Raw genomic sequence first — 24514 nt, forward strand, 5'->3', positions numbered from 1 at the left:
CCTCCAATAGGGTAATAGTACTGGCCTGTCACCCATTGTGCCCCATACTGTTTCAGCCAATTGTACTTATAGCTATTACGTGTATTATTTCACTCTTGCAGGCATTGCAGGAAGGTGTGATCTGCATCCTACCTACCTATCAAAGTAGTGACTACAACTCTACTCCCTGCTTCAAGCTGGTATCAGAGGCATATCTACCCATTGGCCAGGATGGCACTCGCCAGGGGCGCCAGCCGAAGATGAGTGCCGTCCGGCGGTGTCACCCGCGGCCATGGGGTAGATTCACCTTGTAGTGGCAGCACCTGTGTCTCCCTTGGCAGTGCAGCACTCACGATGATGCCTGGCAACAAGCAGAAGGCAGCAGCAGCAACCACTTTACTGGCGCCAGTATCTGGCACCGCTCTGCCGCACTACACTGTATAAACTCTAAATAAACTACAGCTCCCAGCAGCCCTTGCTGCGGGGAGCTCACAGCAGCAAGGGCTGCTGGGAACTGTAGTTTATTTAGAGTTCTTGATTGTAGTGCAGTGCGGAGCCGGATAGGAAGTGTGCCTGCGTCTGGCTCTAGGGCTCCTCGCTCTCCATGCAGCCTGATGAGGATCTCTGCAGAATGCCATGCTTCCACCTCTCTCCCGGAGCCTGTGAGCAGCCTGCTGCTACGGATGTACTCCGGAGCTCCCTGCCTGCAGCCCACCTGCTCTGCCTCTTCCCCTGGGATATTCCTTGCTGTCAGCAGGCATCCATCCTTAGCAGCTGAGGGCACTGAGAAGGCGGTTAGGTCTAAATTCAAGTTGGCTAAAGGACCTGTCACGTGACAGGGCAGGAGAGGGGGAGGAGCAAGGTAGGAAGAAGGGACCCAAGCAGACCCTTGCGGGTTCGCTTTACTCGCCATGCTTCGGGCACGGTGATTTGCTTTGCACGCCACCTGGTTACTAAAGGCAACCAGTGGTGGCGTGGATAGTGAAACTGCAAGCCCCCGGTCTTGCTCCTCCCCCTGGGCATGAAATGTCCTTTAGCCAACTAGGATTTAGCAACTACCCTGAAAAGGCACCACAGACATAGCCAGATTAAGAGGGGGTCACAGGACATACAGTACCCGGGGCCCCCCTTTGTTAGGGGGCCCCCCAGCCAGAGCACACCGACACCACTAGCTTTCCCTCTCATGCAGTAGCAGAGCCAGACAGCCAGAATGCGAGCAGGGCAGTATAGAATGCGAGCAGGGCAGTTTGCATTGCATGCAGAGTATCAGGTTTTATGACATACCGATTGAGCTAGAGGAGAGATAGGAGGGGGGAGAGAGCTGTAAGTGACACAGGGATCCCATCTTCTCCTCCTCCTTGCCTGGGTGTCTGGGTCCTATGTAACCTGTTATCTAATGAGGGTCTAGAGAGAGAGAGACACACACATGCAGAGTCCTCCTGAGTCTTGTACCAGCGTGTAAGTAGTACAATGGCTGCTGCTATTCTTGCATAAACAAGATAAATTATAGATTTTTTTTTATGTGTATTCTAAGGTTGTTTAAGTTGTCTTTGTTTCACTACAAGAAAACTTTGTAAAATAGTTGTCTCTCAATTAGGTGGAGCTATAAACAGTAACCAGGCATTATTCAACTATTAGTTTAAATCTAATATACCCCATTGGATTAAATTTAATATACACAATCCATACCTCGCTCCCACCATGACCCAGTCCTAGAGGGATAACATGCTATATTAATTTATGATTGCAATCACCTGTGTTGAAACACCTTTCTTATCTATTAAATAGTTCAACACAGGTGACACCAATCATATATTAAGAAGGAAGTCCAGGTAGAGAGCATTTTGTCCCTCTTGGAATGGGTCATGTTGGGGGTTATGCACAATCTAAAATACACTCCCCACCTTCCATCGGGGGCCTCCTTGTCTTAAGTGCACCGGGCACCCCCTAAGGCTTAATCCGGCCCTGACCGCAGAGATAGCACACATGACTACACGCTGTCCATTTACAACTTTTTCTGCAGCTGAAAGATTTGGGATCAATGCCAGCTACTTCCAATCATCCAAGTCTGCCAACACTATCAGAGGCTTAGTGGAAAGACACTGGGGTAAGCCACAGACCTGCAGATATGCATTGTACATTTCCAGCATTTGCATTGTGGAGCTTTCCATAGCTGTGTCCCCCATACAGAGAAGTCATAACGGGTTGGGTATAAAATGACGGCTGTCGGCAGTCAGGAGACCGACAGCGGCATCCTGACAAGTGCTGATAAGTACTGTAACGCTACCCTACCCTAACCCCAACTTTTAGGTGCCTAATCCTAATACCCCTACCCACTGCAGCCTTACCCTGAGCCCCCCCCCAGGTGGTGCCTAAACCTAACTCCCCCACCTAAAACCCTAACTGTCTCTCCCTCAGCCTAAACCCTACCCCCGCCCCCTGGTGGTGCCTAACCGTAACAACCCCCCCAGCCACACCCTAAGTTCCCTGGGGTTTGCCTAAACCTAATCCCCCACCATCCCCAGTGTAGTAGTAACCCGCCCCACTGTCTCGGCGATCAGGATCCTGATGGTCGGGATTCCGACGTCATTGTCCAGGCCCATTTCGGGATTCCGATATTGGCGTCATGGGTTTACATATGCTACATACTTCGCCAGGGGTGCTCGGACCCCTAGATACACCCCTGGCTGGTATTGTGCCTTATGACAAATAAAAACATTCAGGGTTCAATTATCACTACCTTTACACCACCACAATACTGTATATCCACACCGGCATATATGCATAATACATAAATACAGTGATTATTCTTTTCTGCTAGTTGTAAAATAGTCATGCAACACAAACTGCAAGTCATGTATTGTAAATTGCTTAGTGTAGATCAGGCCTGGCCAACCTGTGGCTCTCCAGCTGTTGTAAAACTACAATTCCCAGCATGCTTTGCCACAGTTTTGCTATTAGGGAATGCTAAAACTGTGGTAGAGCAAGCTGGGATGTGTAGTTTCACAACAGCTGGAGAGCCACAGGTTGGCCAGGCCTGGTGTAGATGGATGATCAGAGTTAGTAATGATAATATGGTTATATTTAATTTGCCCATTAGTGATATAATGCTTGTGAATTCCTTTATGTATGTTAAAAAACAAAATAGATATTGTTGTCTAGGTTTATAGTGATAGGCACTAGTGAACTGACATTAGCGATAACAACTGTATTGTATAAAGGTATTAATGTTAAGAAATAATAACTGTACTTACGCATAAGTGAAGAAACAAGAAAACATAATCAATACTAGTTAGGACTGTCTAATTAAGAATTTATGCAATTAACATAACACAAATATCCAAGACTTAATTACTAATTACCCACAACCATCATTATATTTTTAACAAATACAGTAACTGTATTTTGTTGCTATGTAGTTAGGATAGTGTCTGCCTTGGGAAGTTCAATACTGGACTATGGGGAATGTGCAGCGGCCGCACAGAGGCTGCCCGGCCACACACACTGCGGTTGCATCCCCGATGGATGTGACCACAATGTGATTGACAGCGGTGGGTTTTGAGGCGGCGGAGTTATGGCATTGCGGGGGCCGCGCCGGGAAAACTGGGGCAGGTCGGTGGCAGCTGTGTGACATCACATGCAGCCGCATCAATAAAAAGTTACCCGCTGACTGCCTGACAGCGCAGCCTGGCCAGGAGTCAACCTTAGTTTTGATGTATCGGGAGGCGGCCTCACACATGCTGGGCGGCCCCCAGCATGTGCAGAGATGAACGCAGATCTGGCTGCGTATGCAGCGATCTGTGGTCATCTCTGAATAACCCCTATATGTAAGGGACTAAAGAAAATTACTCTTTTTCACTACTTTATATTTTTAATTTTCAGGTTTTTTTGGTATATGAAATTCATCTGTATTTAGTCATCCAATCATTGTTCTATGGCAGGATCCTGGTCAAAAGCGTAAGGGTATGGCTGAATGAATATACTTATTTAATGTGCTCTAACTTTAAACTATAAGGTGGAACTATTAGACAACTGTTGTGTTTGTTTATAATATACTTGGAGAACTCAGGGGTTTATTTATCAAGTAGAGATAACTTTCCTTTTCCATTGATTTTGACAGTAAAAGGGGTTATCACTGCTTTCTGTTATTTATCAAAAGGGTTACTACAGTGAACTCATTGATTTCTCTTGTGGTCCCTTTGATTACCTGTTGTGCATTTGCAAATTACCAAACTGTATTATACGTATGTTTATGAATTGAAAACCCCCCAACACCATCTGAGGATGGTTTACTTGTCCTCCACTCCCATGCAGGCTGATGCTCCTCCCCCACTGGTGCATGTCTTCCTTCCATTGGCCAGTTACGTTAAAGCACTTACTGGGTATGCATGGCATTACTGGCTAAAATTAAATGTGACACAGGATAATTGATAATAATGCTGAAGTGGAAGTTTAAAAGAGAGAAACTCTGGAGAGTTTTCGCAGGAATTCCCCGCTGGGTTTCACATTGTTAAATTGCAGTGATACATCTTGTACCACTGCGGTAAGCAGCGATACAAGATAAAGGTAATCGCTGCAATGTCACAATGTTTGATAAATAGACCCCTAAGTCTAAAATCTAAAACTATGAATAAAAAACATAACCAACATCTATATACTGTAAATATGTGAAAGTTTCTTATGGGATAGATTATTAAGCTAAATCAGTGTTGTGTTGTCTTTTTTTGTTTCTCACAAATTATTTCCATTAACGTTTTTTAGTCATTTCAGGACATACATAATGGGGCATATGTATTAGGGTCCGAGTTTGTCGGAAGTGCGGGATGCCGGACATTCTCGTCTTTTTTTTAAAGAAGCAATCATTTACAAGCACGGTTTTGCCTTCAGAAACGGTCCGTATCCTGCACCTGGCAGACTCAGACCCTTTTATATATGCCCCAATAGCTTAGTTCAATTTAGCATAATCCAGACACCGTGAGCGCCAGGATTCCGCTGTCGGGAATCTGTCCGATGTGATTCTGACCACCGGTATTTCAATACCAATCCGTTCTGCCTTCATACCTTTGAGGGATGATTCAGGGTCATATGTTTCAAAGTTTGGATAGAGATATTGTGGAGAGAGAGACAAAGTACCAAAAAATCATCTCCTAACTATTATGGTGCATACACACTAGGCAATTTTGTAAATAATATAACTCATTATTTTTTACCCTCCTGAGCGATATTGCTTACAATATCGCCCAGTGTTAATGACCCCCGCTGTCAGCTGTACATGCAGCTGAATCTGGCGCTTGGGGGGTGAGGTGGAGGGGGAGGCACCAAAATGTATATTTTACTATGTCCCCCCCAACCACAAAACATTCGTGTGCCCTTGGTACCCACCATAAGTTTGCAGGCTGTGTTTGAAAGATGACAATTGGGAGCTGATTTGGTTGGAACTTTATCGCTGTGCACATTATTATCTCTCCAAGCTGTGATACATATTTTCAAATGTCTCAGTAGTGCATTGTTATTGGTATCCTATTCATGGCCAAGCAATTTAAAAAAAAAGATATAATTTAAAATAAAATACTCTTTGACAAATTTCCCAAGATTCACTAGTTGTTGAGAAAAATATTGTGTTAGGTCTTTATGTGCTTACATGTCTTTCTAGTGTTTAGGCTTTTATTTATTGAAGGGCGATAAGGCCTTCCTATTAGTGCTTTTCAACATATACTAAAAAGAAGATCCTGCCAGGGACACTGGGCCTAAGTCATGTTTGTATGCAATGGCAGATTATCATGTAACAAAGTGACTATTGGCAAACTGCACATGTGCTGTAATCGCAATGAGCATGTGCGAGGGTGCTGCTGCCTTCCTGCTCACACTGAGGACGGGATGTACTGTAGTTGCGGGAAATGCAATAAAAACCCTGTTTTCAGTGTTTTATTGCAATTCCCAAATGTACTAAAACCCATATGTCGGCTTTCCGATGCAGACGGTTACGCCAGCAAATGTTGGCGTTACACTATAGAAGCCTATGGGCTTCTTTCGACATTGGTGATGTCAGAGTGATGCGATTGGATCCCTCCCAGCATCTCCCATGACCTCTGCGTCACTCTGCTCATGCGCCGAGGTGCTCCTGGGTCCAGGGGCGTCTCTAGAGAGGAGAGGACCCATATGCAGACTTCGTATGTGGGTCCCCTCCTCTCCCGTAGCCGTCGCGCCGCTGCTAACGCTCTGAGCGCTGTAGACTCTGGCACAGTGCCAGAGTCTACAGCGCATGCACAGGACTCCGAAAATGGCCGCCGCGCCATTTTTCAGAGTCCTGCGCATGTGCTGTAGACTCTGGCACTGTGCCAGAGTCTCTAGTGGTCAGTGCGCTAGCAGCGGCACAACAGGTATGGGAGAGGAGGGGGCCCACACACGGTCAGCGATGGACTCTGGAAAGGTAAGTATAGGAGAAATGGGTGCAGTGTGTGCGGTGTGCCCCCCCCCCCCTCCCCCTTCCGGCACTCAGGAGCCCGTGTGCACCGCACACACCTCACCCATTATAGAAACGCCAATGCCTGGGTCATAAACCAGGAAGTCCAGGGCAGCTCTTATCGGGAGAGATGCCCTTTGCAATGCTAATCACATAGGTTAGTACATATGTAGTGATTAGTATAGATGCGATGTGTGGCGGGTTGTACCGCCAGAGGTTGGTACATCCTGCCCTGAGAACTTTGTCGAAGAACAATTGACAGCAAAATGGCCATTTGGAGGTGTTAACGGGTAGAGTAAGAAAAGTGGTTGTGAAAACGCAGGCGTGTCATGGCCGTTTTTGAGGTGTGCATCTCTGGTGGCTGCATGATCTTACGTGCAAACACATTGCATCTAAGATGTTACAGCTGTGGCCATAGACCAATCGTTAGCTTCAATGTTCTCCGTAATTGCGTAATGTGTACACAGTTGCGACTGAGCTTGTGATGAGTCCGGTGGGCATCTGTTTGCCTCAGTTGCTAACATTAGCAGCTCCGCAGCTTAGAGAATTGCATTTGCGTACAAACATGAATCAGACCCACTTTTCGCTAAGGCTTCTCCTAAACAGGACTCTGTCACTGCCAGTCTCTGCCCGGTTGTTTTATTTTGTTGTTTTCTCAGTAAACAGCAGCCATAAATGATTTCCTGCAGATCTATTAGATTGCACTAGAATACTTTAAATTTCAGTCCAATAGATTCTCTTTCAGTGCTGAACACTCTTCTACCCTGAGATACAAAAATCTGTATCTCATCCCAAGAGCGCACAGACTTAATAACGTTGAACCAGTTGCCCATAAAGTATTATGGCTCTGGATCTTTGCTTTTATCTACAGTATACTCCTAAATTATACAGTGTATAGCTCCCAGGTTTTCCCATGCTCTGACTTTGTACAAGATGCATTATTAATTAATTAATACTTGAATGTATGTAAATCATGAGAGTGGCAATATTGGTGTGTTTTGCCTCTGGTGTGAAAATGTTTAAGATGGAGGAATAAAACTTTTATAGTACAACAAAGTGTCATAACATATGTCCACATCTTTCTACCTGTAAAAAGTCTACCATACTTGTCAAATGTCCCTAGTTTCAAGGTACAGTCCCTAGTTTAAGATTTGCCTTGTCTGGTACCAGGTCAGAGTTGCTGACTTTTGGAGAGTGTGGCGGGGGTGACTTGTTGCTCACATCATTGTGGCCCAACCCCTTGCTATACAGTGCCGCAGTTACCTGCATTGCGAAGAAAGGGGCAGAGCAACAATTAAGTGATTTAGTGCAAATCACATCATCAACCTCCCAGGCTGCCCACTTCACTCCAGGAACTGGGCAGCCGTGGGTGGCCTGTGGGTGGCCTCCAGGAGACTTGCCCAATCTGTGGGAGAGTAGGCAAGTATGCACCAAGTACGTTGATATTTGTGGGTGCGCTCTAGTTCTGTGATGTGATACTGTATATAGAGCATGTACAGAAAATAGAGCATTTAATTACAGGAAGAGTTTCCAATATCCGAAAATCCGATATCCAAAATATTCCAAAATTAATTTTTTTTTGAGCGCGAATGAGATAGTGACACCTTTGCTTTCTGATGGTTTAATTTACACAAACTTTATTTTATTCAAAAAATTATTAGAAATATGGGGGGTAATTCCAAGTTGATCACAGCAGGAATTTTGTTAGCAGTTGGGCAAAACCATGTGCACTGCAGGGGAGGCAGATGTAACATGTGCAGAGAGAGTTAGATTTGGGTGTGGTGTGTTCAATCTGCAATCTAATTTGCAGTGTAAAATAAAGCAGCCAGTATTTACCTTGCATAGAAACAAAATAACCCACCCAAATCTAACTCTCTCTGCACATGTCATATCTGCCTCCCCTGCAGTGCACATGGACCCTCATTCCGAGTTGTTCGCTCGCTAGCCGCTTTTCGCAGCAGTGCACACGCTAAGCCGCCGCCCTCTGGGAGTGAATCTTAGCTTAGCAGAATTGTGAACGAAGTATTCGCAATATTGCGAAAAGATTTTTCTTTGCAGTTTCTGAGTAGCTCGAGACTTACTCTTCCAGTGCGATCAGTTCAGTGCTTGTCGTTCCTGGTTTGACATCACAAACACACCCAGCGTTCGCCCAGACACTCCCCCGTTTCTCCAGCCACTCCCGCGTTTTTCCCAGAAACTGCAGCGTTTTTTCACACACTCCCATAAAACGGCCAGTTTCCGCCCAGAAACACCCACTTCCTGTCAATCACACTACGATCACCAGAATGAAGAAAAAACCTCGTAATGCCGTGAGTAAAATACCAAACTTCTTAGCAAATTTACTTGGCGCAGCCGCAGTGCGAATATTGCGCATGCGCAGTTAGCAGAAAATCGCACCGATGCGAAGGAAAAGAACGAGCGAACAACTCGGAATAAGGGCCATGGTTTTGCCCAACTGCTAACAAAATTCCTGCTGCGATCAACTTGGAATTACCCCCATTGTACAACATTACCTTCATGCTATGCATACTTGTGCACTGCGAAAAGCGCCAAGCTACTTTTGCAAGTAAGCACACAGTGAGGGATCAATTGCAAATCATTGTCAGGAGAAGGCCATTTTGTTGGAGGCAACATTGGTGACGGCACAAACTTAGGCATGTCGTGGCCGTTTGCGGGGTGTGCCTATGCCTACATCTGCAATCTTGTACGCAGAAAACATGGCACCAGTATCTCAGTTCCCAGAGCAATTCTGCTTGACTAGAGAGTCACTCAGACAGTCAATTATGGAAGGAACTGCAAGCACCGCTGTGTGTGTACTGCGTTGCAGTTATTACCAAGCCGCCAATGGGCGTCAAAGTACATTTGTAGGTGGTGGGAGCATCAGCATATTTTCACACATTACACTGCGTCTGCATTGAAATCAGGCTCATTCTATAAAATTACCTTCAGGCTATGTGTATAAGGTGTATATGAAATATAAATGCATTCTGTGTTTAGCCTCAGGTCTCAGCCCAAAATATTTTATTATAGTATGCAAACAGTCCATAATCTGGAAAAATCCGATATCCAAAATACTTCCGGCCAGGGGGCCCCCATCTGTCAGGGTGTCCCCTGGCCAGAGCACAGTGACATCACTAGCTCTCCATCTTGTGCAGTAGCTGAACCAGGCAGCAAGAATGTGAGCAAGACAGTACCCAGAGCAGGCAGAGGCACAGGAGTATCAGGTTTTATGAGCTACCGATGGTGCTTCCCGACCAGAGGAGACCAAGGGATCCCAGCTTCTCCTCCTCCCTGCCTAGGTCCTTTGTAACCTGTTATGTACTGTAATGAGTGCATTTGGGTCTAGAGACACACACAGAGTGTCCTCCTAATTCCTGTCCAAGTGTGTAAGTAGTACAGAGGCTGCTGCTATTCTACATGGGACACCATAGGCATAGATGATAATTTTATTTTTCTATGTGTATTTTAAGGTTGTTTTAGTTGTCTTTGTTCCACTACAAGAAAACTTTATAAAAGAGTTATCTCTCAGTTAAGTGGAGCTATAAACAGTACTCAGGTATTAGTAAACTATTTGTTTACATCTAATATATACCATTGATTTAAATTTTATTTAAACAATCCATACCTCCCAACAGGAACCATTCCAGGAGAGACAAAACGCTCTCTACCTGGACTTCCCTCTTAATTTATGATTGCAATCACCTGTGTTGAAACGCCTTTCTTATCAATTAAATATTTCAACACAGGTGACACCAATCATATAATAAGAGGGAAGACCAGGTAGAGAGCATAATGGGGCAGATGTATTAACCTGTATTAAGCCAATCAGCTCCAATATGCAAATTGACAGTTAAGAGCTGACTGGCTGGTGCGTTTATCACCTTGTACTTTTCACTGGTTTATCACTTCCTTATGCCTCCTCCAGGTTAATACATCTGCCCCTTTGTCCCTACTGGAATGGGTCATATTGGGAGGTATGCACAATGTAATATACACCCCCCCCCCCTTCCACCGGGGCCCCACTGCCTTAAGTGCCCCGGTCACCCCTAAGGCTTAATCCGGCCCTAGGTTGCCTGCATCTCCCCTAAACCAGAGGGAAAAGAAACAAAAAGTGGCAAGTATGAAATTAATTGTGTGTATGGACAAGGTGCTATTATATTAACGTTTAATATACAGTAGTCATGCATTTCTGATGTGTAGAATGCTATTCGCAAGCTTAAAAGTAATCATGTTGCTATAAAAAAATGGTTAATTTGTAATGAAATCCTTTTTGATGTTTACAACACAACACTATTTTAGTATTAGATTTAAGAAGCTATTTTATATTAAAAAAAAGCACTAAAAAAGCATGTGGAATATTTTGTTAATGAAACCTCAGTATCAATGGTACAAAATAAATAAGGCTACTATTTTAATTGTATGGCCTATAACACCAAGGCTACAACAGCCAGGTCTAGTCTGTGAGATTAACTGTTTGATATAAATCGCAAGACGTGACCAATGGATCCCTTGGGGCCTACACATGTGACTTTTACACAGTGATCGTATATAAAATGCATGCGTGGTATCCCCATACATACTGTATCTACTGAGATTTACCTTGTGCTATTAATCTCACACAATTCCAGCACTAAAAATCTCCAGTGTAGCCTTATCTTAAATCATATAATCGGACATGGGAGTATATGTGATTATAGTTGCTATAGCAGGTTGCAGATGTAAAACTCTAAGGGCTCGTTCGGGCGCATTGTAATCCACAGCTCAGCAGCCTCACCTGTCACTCCTCTGAACCGCAGAGCGTGCAAGCGCCGGGAGCAATTATACCAATGCCTGCCTTATTTTCCAAGCCAGCAATGCTTTTCACTTATAATTCAGTATGAGAAAATACTCTATAAAGTCTATATACATTTGTCTTATCTAGACCTACCACTGTATTTGGGCCTTATACTGTATGTGTTGTCTCCTCCACTCCTGTTTAAAGCCAATTTATGTTTACCTTCTGCAGTTATTGCAGTATATGCAAGCAAATAAAATGCTTTGGATAAATGCAATGGCATTGGTTTGATTAAGAAATAATGCCAGTTGAGGGCTATGATGCATTCCATTATGAAAGGTTAGTGAATTTATAATGGAATGGCATGGATGGAATTAGAATCATAAAAACACACTAACCTTAACACTACACAGGTGCAGCAGCATATTGGCCCGCCAACTGCAAGCACATCAATTCCTAGAGAAAAGTCCAATGAAATTAACTCAGCAATAGGTCCATATACATTAAAAACACTGTACATTACTTTAGTATGAAATAGGTATATAATCATGAATGCTAACATCAAGTGAACGTTATTTCTATCTAACGCACAGTAAAAAGATTTCTATCTGCAAACGCGCTTTATAACCATTCATAATAAGAACATATACATGAAAACTTTTTCAGACAACATAATGAGCGATATAGCCGAAATCTAGATACAGGAAAGTGTCAATTAAATTCTAATGTGTAATATTTCTAGTACAATTTAGGAAATAAGAGCAAACGTCTCATTAGTTGCTGTGGACAAATCCAACTATTTATTTGTATGCGAATAGTTTTCAGAAATGTCTTTAATTATAACTGTAAATGTCCTTTTGTGTCTGAGGAATGGGGCTACACTTACAGGTTAAGTTTACTAATAGCAAGAGCTGAAGCACAGTAGATGAAGTAGCGACAAGTACTCTTATATAGTAACATGCCACAATGTTAATTTATAAATGCAATGGGAAACATGAAAAGAGAATTTATGTGAATAATTACTGTTATTAGCAGTGGGTAACAATGGGAGGTATCCTATTAGCAGTGGTAATTTACTGCTACTAACAGGTATATAATTAGGGCTATACAATTAGCCCTGATGCAGCGCGCTCCTCCACCCGATACCGGCACTTATCAGGGATTATGTGGCATAAGTGCCCGCCGGGGCCGCGATAACACATGGGAACAGTAGCTTATCCCAGATCCCATGTGTTATCGCACGACTGCGGGGCAGTTTTTGGCTAGTAGACTCTAATCTAATTGGATACCATGATTTCTGTCGGATATCAGTCCATTTTTATTGGCCAAAAACGTATCGCTTCTGATTGGATACCCTCTAGGAAATTACTGGCAGCTAGTCGGTGACTAAAACAATGTTTTCGAAACCTCTTTTTATTCACATAAGCCTATACTATAAGTTTCCCTAAAGAGCACCAAAGCTAATGCCCTAAAAAATTAATTATATGAAAATCCATTTCCCACACATTCATTACAGAAGAGCAATTGGTCCATTTATGACTGCTTTAGGGCGATTTTCCGTGATGCACAGGACAGCTACACAAATTCAAATGACTTACTTCTCCAAAATACCAAGATTTAAGTGGGTCTTAAGTTAGGGTGTAGTATGGTATGCCGGCGGTCAGGCTCCCGGCGACCAGCATTCCGGCGCCGGGAGCCCGACCGCCGGCATACCGACAGTGTGGCGAGCGCAAATGAGCCCCTTGCAGGCTCGCTGCGCTCGCCACGCTGCGGGCATGGTGGTGCACTATGCGCGCCACGCTATTTTATTCTCCCTCCAGGGGGGTCGTGGACCCCCACGAGGGAGAATAAGTGCCGGTATGCCGCCTGTCGGGATTCCGGCGCCGGTATACTGTGCGCCGGGATCCCGACAGCCGGCATACTGAAGACCACCCCTTAAGTTATAGGGTAAGGCATTGCTAATAAGCAATTAGGTTTTCATATGAGAACAATTTCTTAACAAACCAGTTTAAAAGGAAAAAAAAATTAAAAGCTTGTGATGCACGGGACTTTATGTTCACTTTCTGAAGAATCACCCTTTTAGATAGTAACACAGACATTCAAATTGTCTATCAGAAACCCTTATGAATGCTATAGAATGCAGTTATAAGAAATATCCAGGATGTAGTCATAATGTCGACACCACAAAGTCAGCAGTTATAATATCGATATTTTTAAAATGTTGACATTGTTGAGATGTAGACAATGAACATGTTGGCATCTGCGGAATGTCATCATTTTCACAATGTCACGTGAAATGTTAACATATGAAATGCTGACATTCTGCAGGGACTGGCAGCAGAGGGTTAGGGTTAGGTATCCGGAGGAGAGGTTAGGGTTAGGCTACGGGAGGGGAGGGTTAGACTACGGGAGGGGAGAATTAGGGTTAGGTTACGGGAGGGGAGGGTTAGGCTACGGGAAGGGAGGTTAAGGTTAGGTCATGGGAGGGCAGAGTTAGGCTACGGGAGGGTAGGGTTAGGGTTAGGCTCCGGCAGGGGAGGGTTAGGTTTAGGCTATGGGAGGGGAGGGTTATGGTTAGGTCACAGGAGGGAAGGGTTAGGGTTAGGCTACGGGAGGGGAGGGTTAGGATACGGGAGGGGACGGTTAGAGTTAGGCTACAGAAGGAGAGGGTTAGGGTTAGGCTACTGGAGGTGAGGTTAGGGTTAGGTTACAGGAGGGGAGGGTTAGGTTTAGGCTACGGGAGGGGAGGGTTAGCGTTAGGCTACGGGAGGGTTAGAGTTAGGCTATGGGAGGGGAGGGTTAGGGTTAGGCTACGGGAGGGGAGGGGAGGGTTAGAGTTAGGCTATGGGAGGAAAGGTTTAGGCTACGGGATGAAAGGCTAGGGCATTAGGGGAGGGCTGGACCCATTGAACTAGGGACCATATATCACCGGGGATATTGTGTTGGCATTCTAATCACATTGACATTTCATCCGTGTCAACATGATAAATGAATGTCAACAAAATATTTCACATCTCTTATGTACACTACTAAAAACAGTGCTGAAATATTTCATAAACATATCATCAAAATATTCTTGATGTTACAAATCTATAACACAGAAACACAAGTGACATATACACAGCTGGAAAAGATGCATGTACTACAGTACTTAGTACTTAGGTCGGCATGCATTATATCGACATGGCCATTAGGTCGACATGTACTAGGTCGACAGGTCAAAAGGTCGACATGAGATTTTCACTTTTTTCTTCTTCATTTTTTGGATTTTTTCATACATAACGATCCATGTGGACTACAATTGGAACGGTAACCTGTGCCGAGTGAAGCGGTAGGGGAGCGAGGCACCTTGTCCGAAGCATGGCAAGCGAAGCACGCCATGCGCGGGGAAACGGTGCACTAGTTTGGGTTCCCCGTCACTTTACGGAGAAAACGACACCAAAAACAGTGAAAAAACTCATGTCGACCTTTTGACCTGTCGAACTAGTACATGTCGACCTAACGGCCATGTCGACCTAATGCTTGTCAACTTAAGGGCAGTGTCGACCTTCTGTGGTCCACCTAATGAGTGTCGACCTAAGTTTGGTTGACCTAACGACCCATACCCACTTTGACAATTAACAATAAATGCCTGAAATGAAGAACAACAGGGCTCACACATCAATACCTTGTTTTAGATAAATGGAATCTAAATTCTGCTTCCCCTTAACCACTGGCTAAGTTGTATAAATTGCTTCATATTATGTTCATTGAAAATAAGAATTTACTTACCGATAATTCTATTTCTCGGAGTCCGTAGTGGATGCTGGGGTTCCTGAAAGGACCATGGGGAATAGCGGCTCCGCAGGAGACAGGGCACAAAAGTAAAGCTTTTACAGGTCAGGTGGTGTGTACTGGCTCCTCCCCCTATGACCCTCCTCCAGACTCCAGTTAGGTACTGTGCCCGGACGAGCGTACACAATAAGGGAGGATTTTGAATCCCGGGTAAGACTCATACCAGCCACACCAATCACACCGTACAACTTGTGATCTAAACCCAGTTAACAGTATGATAACAGAGGAGCCTCTGAAAGATGGCTTCCTAAACAATAACCCGAATTAGTTAACAATAACTATGTACAAGTATTGCAGATAATCCGCACTTGGGATGGGCGCCCAGCATCCACTACGGACTCCGAGAAATAGAATTATCGGTAAGTAAATTCTTATTTTCTCTATCGTCCTAAGTGGATGCTGGGGTTCCTGAAAGGACCATGGGGATTATACCAAAGCTCCCAAACGGGCGGGAGAGTGCGGATGACTCTGCAGCACCGAATGAGAGAACTCCAGGTCCTCCTTTGCCAGGGTATCAAATTTGTAAAAATTTACAAACGTGTTCTCCCCTGACCACGTAGCTGCTCGGCAGAGTAGTAATGCCGAGACCCCTCGGGCAGCCGCCCAAGATGAGCCCACCTTCCTTGCGGAATGGGCCTTAACAGATTTAGGCTGTGGCAGGCCTGCCACAGAATGTACAAGTTGAATTTTGTTACAAATCCAACGAGCAATCGACTGCTTAGAAGCAGGTGCACCCAACTTGTTGGGTGCATACAGTATAAACAGCGAGTCAGATTTTCTGACTCCAGCCGTCCTTTAAATGTATATTTTTAAGGCTCTGACAACGTCCAACAACTTGGAGTCCTTCAAGTCGTCTGTAGCCGCAGGCACTACAATAGGCTGGTTCAGGTGAAACGCTGATACCACCTTAGGGAGAAAATGCGGACGCGTCCGCAGCTCTGCCCTATGTCGAATGGAAAATTAAATAAGGGCTTTTATAAAACAAAGCCGCCAGTTCAGATACTCTCCCGGCCGAAGCCAGGGCCAGTAACATAGTCACTTTCCATGTGAGATATTTCAAATCCACCTTCTTTAGTGGTTCAAACCAATTTGATTTGAGGAAATCTAAAACTACATTTAGATCCCACGGTGCCACCTTAGGCACCACAGGAGGCTGTATATGCAGTACTCCTTTGATAAAAATCTGGACCTCAGGGACTGAGGCCAATTCTTTTTGGAAGAATATTGATAGGGCCGAAATTTGAACCTTAATAGATCCCAATTTGAGACCCATAGACAATCCTGATTGCAGGAAATGTAGGAAAACGACCCAGTTGAAATTCCTCCATCGGAGCACTCCGCTGCTCGCACCACGCAACATATTTTCGCCAAATACGGCGATAATGCTTCGCGGTGACTTCCTTCCTTGCCTTTATCAAGGTAGGAATGACTTCTTCTGGAATGCCTTTTCCTTTTAGGATCTGGCATTCAAAACGCCATGCCGTCAAACGCAGCCGCGGTAAGTCTTGAAAAAGACAAGTACCCTGCTGAAGCAGGTCCCTTCTCAGAAGTAGAGGCCACGGATCGTCCGTGACCATCTCTTGAAGTTCCGGGTACCAAGTCCTTCTTGGCCAATCCGGAGCCACTAGTCTTACTCCACTTTGCCGTATAATCCTCAATACCTTTGGTATGAGAGGCAGAGGAGGAAACACATATACCGACTGGTACACCCAAGGTGTTACCAGCGCGTCCACAGCTATTGCCTGCGGATCTCTTGACCTGGCGCAATACCTGTCCAGTGTTTTGTTGAGGCGAGACGCCATCATGTCCACCATTGGTTTTACCCAACGGTTTAATAGCATGTGGAAAACTTCTGGATGAAGTCTCCACTCTCCCGGGTGAAGGTCGTGTCTGCTGAGGAAGTCTGCTTCCCAGTTGTCCACGCCCGGGATGAATACTGCTGACAGTGCTATCACGTGATTCTCCGCCCAGCGAAGGATCCTGGCAGCTTCTGCCATTGCCCTCCTGCTTCTTGTGCCGCCCTGTCTGTTTACATGGGCGACTGCCGTGATGTTGTCCGACTGGATCAACACCGGTCTTCCTTGAAGCAGAGGTTCCGCCTGGCTTAGAGCATTGTAGATTGCTCTTAGTTCCAGAATGCTTATGTGAAGAGACTTTTTCAGGCTCGACCACACTCCCTGGAAATTTCTTCCCTGTGTGACTGCTCCCCAGCCTCTCTGGCTGGCACCCGTGGTCACCAGGATCCAATCCTGCATGCCGAATCTGCGGCCCTCCAATAGATGAGCCTCCTGCAACCACCACAGAAGGGATACCCTTGTCCTCGGCGACAGGGTTATCCGCAGGTGCATCTGAAGATGCGACCCTGACCATTTGTCCAACAGATCCCTTTGCATGGAATCTGCCGAAAGGGATTGCTTCGTAAGAAGCTACCATTTTTTCCCAGGACTCTTGTGCATTGATGTACAGACACCTTTCCTGGTTTTAGGAGGTTCCTGACCAGGTCAGATAACTCCTTGGCTTTTTCTTCGGGAAGAAAAACCTTTTCTGAACTGTGTCCAGAATCATCCCCAGGAACAGCAGACGAGTTGTCGGCATTAATTGGGATTTTGGAATATTCAGAATCCATCCGTGCTGCTTTAGCACCTCTTGAGATAGTGCTAAACCCATCTCTAGCTGTTCTCTGGACCTTGCCCTTATTAGGAGATCGTCCAAGTATGGGATAATTAATACGCCTTTTCTTCGAAGAAGAAATATTATCTCGGCCATTACCTTTGTAAAGACCCGAGGTGCCGTGGACAAACCAAACGGCAGCGTCTGAAACTGATAGTGACAGTTTTGTACAACGAACCTGAGGTACCCCTGGTGTGAGGGGTAATTGGAACGTGGAGATACGCATCCTTGATGTCCAAGGATACCATAAAGTCCCCTTCTTCCAGGTTCGCTATCACTGCTCTGAGTGACTCCATCTTGAACTTGAACTTCTTTATGTACAGGTTCAAGGACTTCAGATTTAGAATAGGCCTTACCGAGCCATCCGGCTTCGGTACCACCAAAAGGAGTGGAATAATACCCCTTCCCTTGTTGTAGAAGAGGTACCTTGACTATCACCTGCTGAGAATACAGCTTGTGAATGGCTTCCAAAACCGTCTCCCTTTCTGAGGGGGACGTTGGTAAAGCAGACTTCAGGAAACGGCGAGGTGGCTCTGTCTCTAATTTCAACCTGTACCCCTGAGATATTATCTGCAGGATCCAGGGATTTACCTGCGAGTGAGCCCACTGCGCGCTGTAATTCTTGAGACGACCGCCTACCGCCCCCGAGTCCGCTTGCGAAGCCCCAGCGTCATGCTGAGGCTTTTGTAGAAGCCGGGGAGGGCTTCTGTTCCTGGGAAGGAGCTGCCTGTTGCTGTCTCTTCCCTCGTCCTCTGCCTCGTGGCAGATATGAATAGCCCTTTGCTCTCTTATTTTTAAAGGAACGAAAAGGCTGCGATTGAAAGGTCGGTGCCTTTTTCTGTTGGGGAGTGACTTGAGGTAGAAAGGTGGATTTCCCGGCCGTAGCCGTGGCCACCAAATCCGATAGACCGACCCCAAATAACTCCTCTACGCATCGCCTGTCCACTGTCGTGTCCATAAAGCTCTTCTGGCCGAAATGGACATAGCACTTACCCGTGATGCCAGTGTGCAGATATCTCTCTGTGCATCACGCATATAAAGAAATGCATCCTTTATTTGTTCTAACGACAGTAAAATATTGTCCCTGTCCAGGGTATCAATATTTTCGATCAGGGACTCTGACCAAACTACCCCAGCACTGCACATCCAGGCAGTCGCAATAGCTGGTCGTAGTATAACACCTGCATGTGTGTATATACCTTTTTGGATATTTTCCATCCTCCTATCTGATGGATCTTTAAGTGCGGCCGTCTCAGGAGAGGGTAACGCCACTTGTTTTGATAAGCGTGTTAGCGCTTTGTCCACCCTAGGAGGTGTTTCCCAGCGCTCCCTAACCTCTGGCGGGAAAGGGTATAAAGCCAATAACTTCTTTGAAATTAGCAGTTTTTTATCGGGGCACCCCACGCTTCATCACACACGTCATTTAATTCTTCTGATTCGGTAAAAACTACTGGTAGTTTTTTCACACCCCACATAATACCCTGTTTAGTGGTACCTGTAGTATCAGCTAAATGTAACATCTCCTTTATTGCCAAAATCATATAACGTGTGGCCCTTTTGGAAAATACGGTTGATTCGTCACCTTCACTACCGGAATCAGTGCCTGTGTCTGGGTCTGTGTCGACCGACTGAGGCAAGGGGCGTTTTACAGCCCCTGACGGTGTTTGAGGCGCCTGGACAGGCACTAAGTGAGTGTCCGGCCGCCTCATGTCGGCAAACGACTGCTTAAGCGAGTTGACGCTATCCCGTAATTCCACAAATAAAGGCATCCATTCTGGTGTCGACCCCCTAGAAGGTGACATCCTCATATTTGGCAATTGCTCCGCCTCCACACCAATAACGTCCTCATACATGTCGACACACACGTACCGACACACAGCAGACACACAGGGAATGCTCTATACGAAGACAGGACCCACTAGCCCTTTGGGGAGACAGAGGGAGAGTCTGCCAGCACACACCAAAAAGCGCTATATATGACAGGGATAGCCTTATGATTAAGTGCTCCCTTATAGCTGCTTTTATATTAATATATTGCCATTTATTTTGCCCCCCCTCTCTGTTATACCCTGTTTCTGTAGTGCAGTGCAGGGGAGAGACCTGGGAGCCTTCCTGACCAGCGGAGCTGTGACAGAAAATGGCGCCGTGTGCTGAGGAGATAGGCCCCGCCCCTTTTCCGGCGGGCTCGTCTCCCGCTATTTAGTACATTTAGGCAGGGGTAAATATCTCCATATAGCCTCTGGGGCTATATGTGAGGTATTTTTAGCCTTTTTAAAGGTTTACATTTGCCTCCCAGGGCGCCCCCCCCCAGCGCCCTGCACCCTCAGTGACTGCCGTGTGAAGTGTGCTGAGAGGAAAATGGCGCACAGCTGCAGTGCTGTGCGCTACCTTAAGAAGACTGCAGGAGTCTTCAGCCGCCGATTCTGGACCTCTTCTTGCTTCAGCATCTGTGAGGGGGCCGGCGGCGTGGCTCCGGTGACCATCCAGGCTGTACCTGTGATCGTCCCTCTGGAGCTTCATGTCCAGTAGCCAAGAAGCCAATCCATCCTGCACGCAGGTGAGTTCACTTCTTCTCCCCTCTGTCCCTCGTTGCAGTGATCCTGTTGCCAGCAGGAATCACTGTAAAATAAAAAACCTAAGCTAAACTCTCTAAGCAGCTCTTTATGAGAGCCACCTAGAATTGCACCCTTCTCGGCCGGGCACAAAAATCTAACTGGAGTCTGGAGGAGGGTCATAGGGGGAGGAGCCAGTACACACCACCTGACCTGTAAAAGCTTTACTTTTGTGCCCTGTCTCCTGCGGAGCCGCTATTCCCCATGGTCCTTTCAGGAACCCCAGCATCCACTTAGGACGATAGAGAAATAGTGTATATTATTTGGTACTATATTCTTGTTGCCATAGAAACAAGCAAATATTATATTATCCAGGTATATTCTCATACTTGAGAATATTTTAATGAGGCATTGGTGCTTTATGGTGAAAATACATATCAACATTACAAGTTGGCTTACTTAAAAATAGTCACACAAAACAGAGGCAGCAAATAAAAACACATTCCCACATACTGTATGATGAATTCAAAGTGTTTCCACTTACACTTCAGAAACCCATGAAAACCACTGAAATTTATCAAGTCCCATATTCCAGTTAGAAGTAAGGTGTTTTTTTTTATTTTCTCTTGTACCAGTTCCAGCATTTTTAGCAGCAGTCTTTGAAGCAGCAAGGCTTTGATAAACAACCTTTTAAGTAGAAAGACAACCTTGATGTTCTTTATCGCCACCATGAGATAGATAAGGTTCCAGAGTAACTGTACAGCATGGTGAATATCTGATGATTACCTAAAGGCAAAGCAATGCTTACGGGAGGCAAAATGGGAGAGGATGAAGAGTACTTTGCATTTCATGTCAGGCCAAATGACATTGGGCCACCCGAGGACTGCTGGCCCTTTCATGAGATATCTTCATGATATTATTCCTAACATGTATACACGTAATGACTTCAGTATAGACACATATCTTTGCTACTGTCTGCTTATTTTAAAGGGATAGGGAACCTAAATGCAAAATTACAACTCAGAAAGAATCATATAGTGAAAGACCCAAACTCTTGTGAGCAGCTTCGGACTGCGGCATGAAGGGCCCACCGGGGAAATGCAATGGTAGGGGGTCCAATTTTGGGGTGTGGCAAGTCCCAAGAGGAGGTGTGGCCAGCCGCAACAGAGGCTTGGCTAACCATTAGAAAGTGCATAGTATGTGGCCCTTAATAAATATATATAGTAAATGCTGTGAGTGCATGCATGATAATGTACCACATGAATAACTGCAATGCACTATAGAAAATACACCATAGTAATGTGCAGTATAAGGTAACATTTATAATGTATAATTCAAGTGCACAGTCTGAAACTTGATTCTTAGAGGAGGAGGTGGGCCCCCAGGCAGTGGGGCCCACCGGTGGTTTCCCCTGTACCCCTGTGGGCTAGTCCAACCCTGCTTGTGACTGTATCAGTGATTATGTACACACACTTACTGCAGAGCAATGTTACAAACGTCACCTTTACCTGAAGATTTCCTGTTTGACTTTTCCTGCTGACAGTATACTCTTACATGCTAATGATGTACACGGTCGAGTCATATTATTATGACCACCTCCTACATTAGACGTCGGCAGCAACGTGAAGTAAGTCACGTGTCGTGCACTGACTTGGTGGGTATATATGGTGTCCGATAGGCCGTCTGCACACATATCACTCGTTGCTGTCGTGGGAAAATGGGGCGATTTATCCGAGTTGCAAAAAGGGATGATTATCGGCTTTTGGGCCAAAGATGGCAGTATTTTTTAAATAGCACAGTCTGTGAACTGCTTGTGTGCTGCTGTGGTGAAGGTGTATCGTGACTGGACAGATGGCACCATTGACAATAACCGACATGGAAGCTGCGGATCACCATCGATGTGAGAGGTGAACGTTGGCTACAAAGGTGCGTGAGGGCTGACCGACATACTACAGTTGAGCAGCTCACCATCAAAATGAACCTGAGGTGTCTAAAATGACAGCTCATCCCATCTAGCTGCTGCCAGTGCTGCACACGGCGGTTACTCTGGCTATTAGCTGGTGGTCATAATTCTTTGACTTGACTGTATATATAGCAGATGGGAAAGCTAAGAGAAGACTTGATTTAATAATTCTCTCTCTCTCTCTCTCTATATATATATATATATATATATATATATATTAACATAGAGTGGAGGTCACTAGCAGAGAATGAAATAGTTAAAAGCATGTATAAGCTTCTATTTAGGGAAGCACCTGTCTCATTTTCACCAGTACAGTCTTTGGGCGTGTTCAGGTTTCAGGTCACTGTTTGGGTTTCAGGAGGGGGGAAATGGGAGCTAGAAAAGTAGTGCAGTTCTCACTAAAAGCGAAGTCCCTTTTCTATGCTTAAAGCCTACATTAATCTCTGAAGATTAAGCATTAGATAGACAGAAATAGATGTGATAGGTCATTGGGAATGGAGGAAAATGAATTACTAGGAGCCACCGGGTTATACTCCGTTTACTATGAAATTCACTAAAATGTAATAGACAGGCAGTCTAATTTATGAATGGCTGTCCCATCTACATCATGTACAGTGGAAGCGTGTCAGACCCCCACCATTGGCTATCACCAGGTCTCCATATGAGTTTGTGACTGGGTGAGGGGATGTCCTTTAGCCAGGTGAGGGACAGATTTATTAGAGGTTTGTAAGAGATAAAGTGGAAAAAGATAAGTACAAACCAATCAGTTTCTGTCAAAAGCTATGTTTAACAAATGACAGGAGCTGATTGATTGGTACCTTTTCTCTCTCCACTTCATCTCTCTCTAAGCTTTGATAAATCTGCTCCAGAGTGAGATAAAAACTAGCAACCCAGCGAATGATGGGTCACAAATTCTAATGATTTAATAAATAGGTATGTTTGTTACATGTTTTTTGATACATAACTAATATTTACAAGGTTTGCCAAAACTGAATGTGAAATGTTTGTCATACACATTATACAATACATATTAAATATCACTATATACATTTCCACTCATTCACTTAAAAATGTGGAAACTAAAAATGTTCACCTCATGTGGGGGCACATTTATCATGAAAAAATTGTGAGAAATTTTAGTTTTCAATTCTCATTCTTCCATTTCAAAGTTTTTCCATAATTCATCATGCCTCGTTGATAAAGGTATCACTTCCGATAAGCCGCTATATTTGCGAGGCAGCTTTTTGGAAAAGTGATACTTTTCTCCTCCTCCCAAAAATAATGCATTTTCAGAGTTTGATGAATTCCACATTTTCTACACCCACATACTTTTAGTGGCAAGGATGTAACAAGGAGATATAAGTGATATCTCCTTCGTTACAGCCTTGATGAATGAGGTTGTCACTTAAAAATAAGAAAATATAATTAGATAATTGTTAAAAAGTCAGTTTATGTGACCATGAATAAATCCCATGGACACATAATCTCACACAGTTTATAAGAGAAATTTGCAATACTATGTTTCCACAGTTCCCAATCATTTCACCAGAATGAACAGACTGGCATAGTCCCAGCTCTATTCATAGGGGGTGTTATGGAACAATCCAAGAGTAACAATAAGGCTAGAGATGTGCTCCAACCCCATTGTTTTGGTATTGGTTTTGGATCTTTACCTCCTTGGTGTTTTGGATCTGTATTTGGTTTTGCCAAAACCGCCCTTTCGTGTTTTGGTTTTGGATCTGTATTTAAAAAACAAACAAACAAACAAACAAACAAACAAACAAACATAAAAACAGCTAAATTCACATAATTTGGGCCTGTTTGTGTACCTACAATATTATTAAACACAATAACATTAATTTCCAGTCATTTCCATTCAAGTTTGACCACCTCACAGCTCATAATATTGTTTTCATCCAGTTTAGGACAAAAGGTTGGACTGAGGTAGCTGGATGACTAAGCTAAGTGACAGCAACGGGCCTCACAAACACGTGGTAGTTCAACTTCCAACATGGCACATCTAGGAAACAGAATGGCACTGCAGTGGCAGACAGGGTGGCAGTTTAATAAAGTGTACAAATGTTTGTCATCTACACAAGATAGTCAGAAATGCTCCAAACAGCGCATAATGCAAAGAGAAGAAGTGCTAGATGGAATTGTCCTTGGGCCCTCTCACTCACCCTTATGTCGTATATATTAAACAGGACATGCACAGACCAAACACTTCAGCGATAGGAACTGCCACTTGGCTGAAATGATTGGTCTATTTGGGCCCCCAC

The 24514-nt window shown here is 44.7% G+C and overlaps 1 protein-coding gene across 6 annotated transcripts in view; it reads right to left on the reverse strand.

Moving 5' to 3' along the window:
• The window catches only part of HECW1 (HECT, C2 and WW domain containing E3 ubiquitin protein ligase 1), a 785299-nt gene that overhangs the window by 551495 nt on the left and 209290 nt on the right, over positions 1–24514 (reverse strand). For 4 of the 6 annotated variants that reach the window (XM_063922469.1, XM_063922471.1, XM_063922472.1 and 1 more), the window contains one exon: positions 11615–11672. The exons of 1 other annotated variant lie outside the window; for it this stretch is intronic. In XM_063922469.1, the coding sequence (XP_063778539.1) occupies positions 11615–11641 (27 nt within the window). In that variant the 5' untranslated portion in view covers positions 11642–11672. Of the gene's footprint in view, positions 1–11614; positions 11673–24514 lie in introns of those variants that run through there. One more of the 6 variants, XM_063922474.1, reaches the window with a different exon arrangement.

Source organism: Pseudophryne corroboree, chromosome 5, assembly GCF_028390025.1.
Source record: "Pseudophryne corroboree isolate aPseCor3 chromosome 5, aPseCor3.hap2, whole genome shotgun sequence".
Lineage (NCBI taxonomy): Eukaryota > Metazoa > Chordata > Amphibia > Anura > Myobatrachidae > Pseudophryne > Pseudophryne corroboree.